The sequence below is a fragment of the Notamacropus eugenii genome, chromosome 1 (assembly GCF_028372415.1).
Source record: "Notamacropus eugenii isolate mMacEug1 chromosome 1, mMacEug1.pri_v2, whole genome shotgun sequence".
NCBI classification, from domain to species: domain Eukaryota; kingdom Metazoa; phylum Chordata; class Mammalia; order Diprotodontia; family Macropodidae; genus Notamacropus; species Notamacropus eugenii.
The window spans coordinates 247,650,844-247,662,177 of record NC_092872.1 but is presented as its reverse complement, the minus strand read 5'-3'; the positions used below and the strand labels follow the sequence as shown (position 1 = coordinate 247,662,177).

The following is an 11,334-nucleotide window of genomic DNA, read 5'->3' as shown; positions in this document are numbered from 1 at the left end:
CAGAGAAAATATTGTACTTTGAAGTATTGAAAAGAAAGTCATCATGAAAGGTTGGATTTAACATATTTTCAAAATATTGATGACACTTTTGCTCACTTTTCTTTGGTCAGTGAAAGAAAATATGTTTTTTTAACAATGATTTTTTAATTCTTCAAGAAATTGATAGAACAAAGTGATCGTGACATCCATTTCATCTTTAGCTGAGCTATGAAAGAAGAAAATCTCTGAACTATAGGACTCATATGACTAATGTAACAGTGATTTAGTCATGAATAATCAGACTTTTGTGACAGAATTCATTCTAAAGGGATTCACTGATATCCCTCAGTTTCAGGTTCTATTTTTTGTCCTTTTCCTCTTCCTCTACATGGTAGCTCTTATTGGAAATTCTCTCATTGGGGCTGCTATCAGCCTGAATTCTGGGCTTTACACTCCGATGTACTTCTTCCTGGTCAACTTGGCTTTGTTGGATGTCATCTGCACATGCACTGCTGTGCCCAAGCTGCTACAGATTTTGGGGGGAGAAGACAATACTATTTCTTTTAGGGGGTGCATGACTCAGTTGTACTTTCTGACTTGGTCTGTGGCTGCTGAGCTCTTGCTCTTCACTGCCATGGCTTATGATCGGTATGTAGCAATCTGCCAGCCACTGCATTACAGCAAGATGATGAGCAGAGAAATTTGTCTCTCTTTGGCTGTGGCTGTGTGGGGGATCAGCGCTTTTGATGCTGCAACAAACACCAGCCTCTTGTTGAGGCTGTCATTCTGTGGTCCCAATGTGATCGATCATTTTCTCTGTGAGATCCCTGCTCTATTACCACTCTCTTGCCCATCCACATATTTGAATGATGTCATGACCATCGTGGCTGACATATTCTTTGCTGTTCTGAATTTCCTACTCACCATGCTGTCTTATGGCTTCATCATCCTCAGCATCATGGCAATCCAGACCACAGAGGGCAAAGAGAAAGCATTTTCCACCTGCTCCTCTCACCTCATCGTAGTGACCATGTACTACTCCACTGTAATCTATGTCTACCTAAGTCCAGGCTCCAGCTACTCCCCTGACAAGGGCAAAATCATGGCTGTGCTTTATTCCTCAATGAGTCCTGCCTTGAATTCTCTTATCTACACTTTGAGGAATAAGGATGTCAAAAGGGCCCTCAGGAAACTCTTTATCTTTCTCATGAGGAAATTATAATTCGTTCCTCTAAATTCTCAGGAATGCTGGCTCAAAGAATTTTTAATATGTCATCTATCTTTATCTTTATTTTATTTAGATACTTTTAACACAGCCTTATGTTAAACCCTACTCAGTACTAGCTTAATAGATAAGCTTTCTCCATTCTAGCTCATACGTCTATGATACTTTTGAAACTGCCAAAGCACTTTTTTTTAACAACTAAAGCTATTAGATAGGTAGTACTGCTGTTGTAATTATCATTGCGTGGATGAAGATATTGAGACTCAGAGAGATTGTGATTTTCCCAAGGTCATATAGTCTTAATCAATGAATGGGCATTGCCTCAGTCAAACTGAGACCTGTTAAAAACTTAGCTTAAATAGGTCAAGGTTTCCCAGAGCACCCTGGTCCCTCTCCTGTAATCTTGATCTATATCTGACCACTGGATCCACGTGGCTCATTTTTTTTTTTGTTATATAATGTTTTTTTTTAATTTTTTTAAAAATTAATTAATTTTATTTATTTTCAGTGTTCTACAATCACTACCATATAACTTATATTATTTTTTCCCTCCCTACTCCCTACCTCTCCTCTTCCTCCCCGAGATGGAATAAAATTTTATATAGGTTCCATACATACATTCCTATTAAATACAGTTTCACTATAGTCATGCTGTGTACAAGAATTAAAATGAATGGGAGAAATCATATAAGAAACCAAAACATAATACACACACAAAAAATGATCTGCTACATACTGCAAATGAATTTCAAAGTTCTTTCTCTGGGTATGGAAGGCATTTCCCCTTAAAAGATCATTGGAAATTTTTTTAAATCTTTGCATTTCAATGAAGTTCCAAGTCTACCAGAAAAAATCTCACACATTGTACTCATTGTTGTGCACAAAATTCTCCAGGTTCTGCTCCTTTTGCTCAGCATCATATCATATAAGTCTTCCCAGGCCTCTCTGAAGTCTTCCTGTTCATTATTTCTTATAGTACAGTAGTATTTCATTACATTCATATACCATAATTTATTCAGCCATTCCCCAATTGATTGGCATCCCCTTGATTTCCAGTTTTTGGCCACCACAAAGAGGACTCCTATAAATATTTTTGTACATGTGAGGTCCTTTCCCATTTTTATGATCTCTTAAGGATACAGTCCTAGAGGAGGTGTTGCTGGGTCAAAGGGTATGCACATTTTTGTAGCCCTTTGGGCATAGTTCCAAATTACTCTCCAGAATGGTTGGATCAGCTCACAGCTCCACCAATAATGAATTAGTGTTCCAACTCTCCCACATCCTCTCCAACATTTATCTTCTAACTATTCTGTCATGTTATCCAATCTGATAGGTGTGATGTGGTACCTCAGAGTTGTTTTGATTTGCATCTCCCTAATCAATAGTGATTTAGATCATTTTTTCATATGATTATAGATATCTTTAATTTCTTGCTCTGAAAACTGCCTGTTCATATCCTGTGACCATTTATCAACTGGAGAATCAGATGGCTCTTGAGGAAAAAGTGAGGCTCATGACTTTGCACAGCCCTACCTCACTTAAATCCAATTCACTTGCATGTCATGGCCTCACCTTGCTGATGTCATCCTCCTCTTCGAGAATGAAGGACAAACAAAAACAACAACCAGCAAATAACCCAGGATTCAAAGTCAGCTTTCTTGGCTCAGCTTTTCCCAAAATAGATCATAGATCCAGAATACTGTAGAAATGTCGGAAAGAATTAAGAATGGAAACAATAATGACATTCTCTATCTTTTATCTGTAACTGATCTGAAACAGTGTGATTTGAATTAAAATCTTTTGATTTCTCTTGTGTGAAATGACTAGTGTTATGGAAGAGTGTTCAAGCTAGTAAAAAAGAGGGTATCAAGAATATCTATCAGTGACATTACCTCCGCTTAGATTCCTGGTCTTTATCTGATGAACTCACATTCACTTTGTGTGAGATGGATCTTGAGAGTCCCAAAAATAATCAATCAGAGACTTGTCTTAGGTAAGGCAAAAAGGAGTGTATTGCTTTCTCATGAGAAAAGGTATCCTCCCCTCCCCTGTCGCACTAATAGAGCTGGCCAGGGAGTACAAAGGCATAGAGAAAGCCAGGTTAATTATACCCTAATGTGAATTCCTCCTCTATAACCCCTTCCTCTATCCAATTGGCTGGACTTCAGGGGGTACAATTTATTTGCAGAAATATTCCCCAGCAACAAAGGACAGAAATGTGGTGGGAATTTTTGCAAGGGTAAGCATTTTTGTTGGGGGAGGGGTAGGGCATGAAACAAAATCGGGACGAAGGCGGAGTTGGACACAGTACAAGATATGTTACAAAGTGTGCTTCTGTACAAGGTTAGCAAGCTGCAGATGCAGTTTTTCAAATGAGTGTGCTGAACAATACAAGAAACAGTTAATTCTTTGAGGAGGCTTCACTTCTGAGAGATCATCTCTTACAACTTGTATTAACATTTATTTAAATTCCATTCAGGGGCAGTTAGGTGGCCCAGCAAGTAGAGTATGGGCCCTTGGAGCCAGGAGGACCTGAGATCCAAAACGGTCTCAGACACTTGACACATTTACTAGCTGTGTGACCTTGGGCAAGTCACTTATCCCCAATTACCTTGCCTTCCCCACTCCAAAAGAAAACAAAATAAATTCCATTTAGTCACAATTCATTAAGTACTTTCTCTCCACATCTGTGCATCACCAGTTTCCTCAGAATCCCAGTTTCTATAATAAACCTTTTCCGATCACTCCTAATTCCAATGCCTCCCTTTAGGCGATTAGTTCCCATTTATGTGTTTATCATTTATCTCTCTCTCTCTCTCTCTCTCTCTCTCTCTCTCTCTCTCTCTCTCTCTCTCTCTCTCTACCTACCTACCTACCTACCTATCTATCTATCTATCTATCTATCTATCTATCTATCTATCTATCTATCTATCTATCTATCTATCTATCTATCTATCTATTTATCTACCTGTCTGTCTGTCTGTCTGTCTAGCTAGCTAGCTAGCTATCTTCTGTCTTGTTTCTATATAGTTTGTATATTGTCTACCCCATTAGACATTTGCATCCTCAAAAGCAGGGACTATTTTCACCTCTAATGTTGTCTCTAACACTTTACCCAGTGTCTGGCATATTACAGTGTCTGACATAAATATTCATTGACTTACTGGTCCACAACCTGCCAGGCATTATGCTGGATTCTTGGAATATGAAGAGAAATCTTGTTGAGGGTATGAAGATGAAAATATAATGTCAAAGGTTGAATTGTGCTGACAAAGTCAGATATTCAAGGGGAAAAACAAGTCTTTTTCCTTCTATACCAAGAATTCATCTCTTAATAGCCCTACTTTTAGTTTCACCCAAAATTTGTACTTATTAACGTAGTTGTAAGTCACAAACTTTGCTAACCCAAGTCCTTTTGAACACATTACTGTTGAGGAGACAATCCTAGATTGCTTAATGTGTTTTTAAAAATGCTTTCAATTTTATTAGAAAATACAAAAATACTGTAAAATGTATGCATTTTAACCATTTCAATGACAATTATTCTATCCCTTCATATATGTCAGATTTTCCTCACTCCCATTCAGATGTGAACCTTTAATGCTATATAGTCAATCAGAAGTTCAAAATACTAGTCTTCTGGACTTTATATACTTCCAAAGTAAATAAAATCTCATGTTCTTGCCATGTTTCTTAGTTTTCCTTCTATTTATAGCATTCAGGTATTAAAACTAGCTTTGGAAATTTCCTCATTGGTTCTTTCCAAATTTTTTATTCATTCATCAATGATTTTCCAGTAGATCTTTCTAAGTAGAAAAATTTATTTCCCCAAATTTCTGGTTCCTCTAGTACACCCTATCTTTTAAACTTTTGAAGAAAATTATAGTCCAAAATATTGGTGATATCCAAGAAATCAAGACCTTATAACACTAGATTTGTGGCTGTTAGAACTCTTACTTATTCTTCTGTTTAATGCTTATCCATAATTGCTGTGCTCTTGGTTACCATGTGATGATTATATAATTGTAATGCTCAGATCACTAAATGTATCATCAATGATAGACTTTTTGCCTGCAAAAATAGTTATTTTATCTTCAAATTTCATTGTTCCTAATAAAAGGTATGAATGGGTTTTATTCTGTTTTTAAGATAACCTCCTACCTGACATTATTTACTTCAACAAGGTCCAAAGTCCCAGTGTACACTCTCATCGGATAGTTGAAATTTTTATGTGAAAAGCAATGTACAACCTTACAGTAGGTAGCAGTGGGCATAACAGTATTTTTTTCTTTTTGGCTATACCACTAATAAAATTTTTCATTCCTGAGATCAGGACTGACTTACTTTTCTCTTGTTTCCCCTATATATATTTGCACATGGTAAATATAACACTGTGTTTCAGGATAAATCATATTTAACATGTTAATAAATCATCATCAAAAACCAGTACACAGTGAAGTCACTCTATCTCTCATACACACACACACACGAGCATGGCTGTGTACTATATATATATATATATATATATATATATATATATGTATGTATGTATGTATGTATATGTGTGTGTGTGTGTAGAGACAGAAAGAGAGAGAGAGAGAGAGAGAGAGAGAGAGAGAGAGAGAGAGAGAGAGAGAGAGAGAGAGAGAGAGAGAGAGAACAGCAGCCTTGGAATCATGAATATTTAGGTTGGGTTGAAATATGGCCTCAGGCACTTACTAGCTGTGTGACCCTGGGTAAGTCACTCAATACCATTTGTCTGAGTTTCTCTTTTGTAAAGTGAGCTGGAGAAGGAAATGTTAAACCTCTCCATTATTTCTTCCAAGAAACGCCAAATAGTGTCAGGAAGAGTTGTGCATGTGTTCACTCTTCGTTGCTGAAGAAGTCCATGCCATCAGAGAAATGATGACATGACTTGCACTGGACTTTATTTTTTGAGTGAGGGAGGACTGTGCAGGTCACCAGCCTCACTTCTCCTCCAGAGCCATCTGAATCTTGTGACCAGATATTCATCAGGATGACTGGAGATGATCCAGGATGAGGCAATTGGGGTTAAGGGACTTGTTCAAGGTCACACGGCTAGTGAGTGTCAAGTGTCTGAGGTGAGATTTGAACTCAGTTCCTCCTGATTCCTGCACTGGTGCTCTATCCACTTCACCACCTAGCTACCCTTTTATGAAGAGCTAGACAAGACTGAAAAATGACTGAGCAACAACAGGTAATGTGATGATTTTTTTCAGTCTAATCTCATTAAACATAGCCCTTTCCATGATTTTATTTATCCAGTAATCTTTTCTGATCTCCACCTATGTATGAGACAATAAATCATTATTCTATTTTGTATATATATATAAATACACACATAGATTATAGAATAATATATGTGTGTGACCATACTTAACCTTGTTTACCTCAGTTTCCTCATCTGTAAAATGAGCTGGAGTAGGAAATGACAAATCACTCTAGTATCTTTACCAGGGGACCCCCAAAATGGGGTCATAAAGTATAAAACTTAGCTGAAATGAATGAACAGCAACTCTCTTACGTTAAAATTATTTTAGAAAGATTTTATATATATACATAAATATTTTGTTAATACTTTTCAGTGTGTATGTATTTGTATTTTTAGAAGTTTAGCCTATGTTCTGGGTACTTCTATTGATTTTGACAAGACATCAAGTAATACAATTAGTTAAGAATTACTGAAACTGAAACAAGAATATTGTGAGTTGTGATCCCTGTTACAACCCAGAAATACGTTTCAAATTCTATAACTAACATGTACAGTTTTTAATGTTATATACAAATAAGAATTACCTGGGTGTCATTGGGAAAGATATTGGAAATCACAGAATTATGGCATTACATAATTTCAGAATTGAAAAGGAATTTCCAAGGACAAATTATTCCAACCTCTTCATATTCAAGATAGAGAAACATCAATCCAGAGAAGTTAGGCATTTCACAAAGGTCATACAGGTATAAAGCTGCAGCGTTGGAATTTGATCCAAGGTCTAAATAAAAGACAAAATCTCATCTTTCTTTTATAGGAAATCATGCTTCTACTGCATGTGGAATTCCAGGCAAAATTTAGGTGCCACATCTCAAGGACATACATGGTGATTGATGGCATATGGTAGAAAAAGCATTGAACTAGGTGTCAAAAGGACTAAGTCAAATACTAATGAAGTGCCTGATACCCAGTAACCTCTTTACTAGAAAGACTACTTGATTGATTGACTCTGTCACACACTACTGTTATATTTGGGGCAAATTGCTTCCCGCTCCTGGAATAGAATTATTGCATTATCAACTTATGTTTGGAAAAGACTTCAGAAACCATCTTCTCCAACTCTGTAATTTTACCAGTGAGGAAGTCGAGAATAAGGGAAGTTAAGTTTCATCAGTGTGAGGGTCCCATTCCTCAATTAATAAATGAGAACTTAATTTGGGGTTTACAAATACTCTAAGATCTTCCTATGGCTTAAGATCTGTGATTTTTATGAGTGATCTGAACCTCTGTGGAATGGGAAGAGAATTAGAGTTTTCTAACTGTAGTATAACTTTTGGATTAATTGCATCATCGTTTTTATATCTTTTTTATTATTCTCCACTGAATGATTGCTCCTATTTAAAATTCTAATCTTTTATATTATTCTTGTGAATTATTATTCTAACATTGACTACTTTAGTTTTATTTTATTTATTATTTTACTAAATACTTAACTAGTTGAAAGAAAAGTTTCAGGACTATTTGAACTGACATGTAAGTAAAACGATGCCAAGAATGGGAAATGAAGGAAGCAAACCAATTCTCAACAGCATGGTGAAAAATGAGAAACTGGTGACTGAGTTCATCCTTCGAGGCTACTTAGTAGCCACTAAAAGTCTTGCTTTTTGGTATTTTTTTCCATTATGTAAAGTAACCCTCTTTGGTAATATCCTGATTATTTCATTGGTTATTTGGAGTTCTGTTCTTCACAGCCCCGTACATTTTTTCCAAGTCAGCTTGCCTATTTTGAATATCATGTGTCCAATCTCTGTTCTTCCCTAGGTTTTGGACAAACAGGCTTCAGAAAGGAAGACCATCTCCTTTGCTGGATACATGGCCCAAGTGCACTTACTTATCTCATCTGTTTCTGGTGAATTCCTGCTCTTCACAGCCCTGGCTTATGACAAACGTACCACCCTCTACATTATGACACCATGATGAGCAAGAAGATTTGTGTCTTTCTGGCAATTGGAATAGGGAGAATCTCTGAACTTAGCACCACCAGTGATACTAGCATGAGCTTTCAATTCTCTTTCTGTGGTCCTAACCATTTTTAATCAATTCTTCTGTGAAATCCCCCATATCTCTTCTCTCTTGCACCTTGATATGTGTGAATAATATGACAGTCCTTGCTAATGTCTTTTTCTCAGTTCTGAATTTCCTGGTGATCATTGTGTCTTATTGTGTCATCATCTCCAGCATCATGAGAATCTAGGTCACAGAGGGGAAGAAGACAGCATTCTCTACCTGTTTCTCACACCTGATTGTGATTGTTATGTACTACTGCACTGTTTTTTATGGCTATGTCAGTCCCATGTCAAATTAGTAACTGTGTCATATGCAACAATTAGCCTCCCCCCAACTTAAACCCTTTCATCTACTCGTTGAGGAACAAAGACGTCAGGATAACTGCCAGAAAAGTTTTTAATTTACTAAGTAAAGCCTAGAAATTTATAATTTGCTGGATAGGGTTGATTCAGGCAAGTGTGTTGTTGTAGTAAAGATGGAAAATCCTAACACTGATTTTCTAATATCTGAAAGATGTTTTTCTCACTGTGGAATCTCATATTCTTGAGTGTGATCAATAAGTTATTCTTGTACACAAGAATTGTAATGCTTAAAATTCCCTGATTAAGTGTTGGTGGGAATGCAGATGTAATGGGTCTCCAAGTGAATTTAGTTTTCTGGTAGCCAAGAGCTGTGTGTGTGTGTGTGTGTGTGTGTGTGTGTGTGTGTGTGTGTGTGTGTGTGTGCGCAAAGTGGAATCTTGTGAAAACAGGAGAAAAAGGGCTCATCAGCAGGATGGCCATGGAGCTCTGAGCACAGCACAGCAGAAGAAAAGTTTCAAGCAGAGTAATAAAACCCTGGTTCAACCTCACCCCTTTATCTTAATTAAATATGTTTACGTATCATAATCTCTCTGCCTTTGCCACTATTTATGTTTCTTTTTCTGTAAAATCATATTCAACTTTCCTTTTTTTCTGGTTCAGATGAATGTGAGGGTCATGAGACACCTATACCCCCATTCCTTCCTCTGCCTTTGAATACTATTAATCTGATGCATCTCTTTTATGTGAGAGTGATTTTCATCTTCCTTTACATTTCCTCCTCACTAGGGACCCTCTATCCCTTTCATTTATGATTTCTTCTAAGATGGTAGAAACATAACAAAACTCTCCTAAAGTGCTGTGTTTGTATTATTTACCTTTTCTATAACTCTTAAAGATATTAACATTATGAGAAGACAAGTATTTCTTATGATTCTATTAAGATAGAGCAGTCTATCTTTTCATAATATTTTCCTTTTATGATATATAATTTGTTTTTCAGTTCTCAACATTAAATTCTACAAGAATTTGAATTCAAAATTTTCTCCCCATATCTCCCCACCCCCAATCCAGAACAGGATTCACCCCATCCACCCCATCCTGTAGTCTCTCCCGTTTATTAACCTCCCTTCTTTTATCCCCCTCCTCTCTATTTTCCTGTATGGCAAAATAGATTTCTATACCCTATTGCCCGAACGTCTTTTCTTTTCACTTGCATGGTAAAACAATTTTTAACATTCATTATTAAAGCTTTGAGTTCCATATTCTCTCCCTGTCTCCCTCCCTCACTGAGAAAACCCTCATTGAGAAAAGAAGCAATTCATATAGGTCATACATGGTGTAGCTATGCAAAACACTTCCATAATAGTTATGTTGTGAGAGACTAACCACATTTCCCTTTGTCCTATCCTGTCCTCCATTTATTCCATCCTCTCCCTCGACCTGTCCTCCCACAATAATGTTTGCTTCTAATTATCCCTTTCCACATTTTGCTGTCTCTTCTAATATCCTCCCTCTACTATCCTCTTCCCCCTTGCCTTCCTATAGAGTGAAATATATTTCTATATCCAGTTGAGTGTGTTTTATTCCTTCCTTAAGTCAAATTCCATGAGAGAAAATTCACTTAATTCTTTTCATCTCCCCCCTCTTCCTCTCCATTGTAAAATCTCTTTCTTCCCTCTATTATGTGAGATGATTTACTACATTCTACCTCTCCCTTTCCCTTATTCTTAGTACATTCCACGTAACAGGAAATTTTATTTCATTTGGCATTTTTTCTTCACATTGAGTTCACCCATATAAATGTATGTATATATGTATATATGCACACATACACACATGCATGTACATGCCTACACATGCATAATGTATACATACATACCCATACACATCTACATATGTACATATATTCCCTCTATCTACCCTAATACTGAAAAAGGTCTCATGAATTACAAATAACATCTTTCCATGGAGTAATGTCAACAGTCAAACTTTAATTTGCTCTTTAAGGCTTCTCTTTCCCATTACCATTTCATGTTTCTCTTGATTCTTGTATTTGAAAGTAAAATTTTCTGTTCAGCTAAGGTCTTTTCAACAAGAGTGTTTGGAAGTAAAAACATGGACAGTTTTCATTCACAAGTTTTTGAAATATGATTTCCAGATTTTTTTTTTTGCTCATGATTTTTAGACAGGCTTTTTTCCTCCTCCACTTCCTCATCCTTATTTTGTGTTTTAACATTTTGTTTGTTCCCATATTGCATCATTGTTGGAAAACTTATCATTATTTATGTCTAGCTATTTTTTTTCAATCATGTCCAATTCTTTCTGAATGGTATTTAGGGTTTTCTTGGTAAAGATACTGAAATGGTTTGGCATTTTCTTCCCCAACTCATTTTGCAGATGAGGTAACTGAGGCAAACAGAATTGAATGACTTGCCCAGGGTCACACAGTTAAAAAATATCTGAGGCCACATTTAAACTCAGGTCTTCCTGACCAGGCCTAACTCTCTATGCACCGCACCACCTAGCCA

General features: G+C 36.6%; 1 protein-coding gene across 1 annotated transcript; it reads left to right on the top strand.

Annotated features, from left to right (window-relative positions):
• The first annotated feature begins 268 nt into the window (after positions 1 to 268).
• On the top strand, positions 269 to 1,201 carry LOC140515035 (olfactory receptor 13A1-like). Its single transcript, XM_072625678.1, has one exon. It carries the CDS (start codon positions 269 to 271, stop codon positions 1,199 to 1,201), a length of 933 nt encoding a protein of 310 aa, XP_072481779.1.
• Positions 1,202 to 11,334: the final 10,133 nt, after the last annotated feature.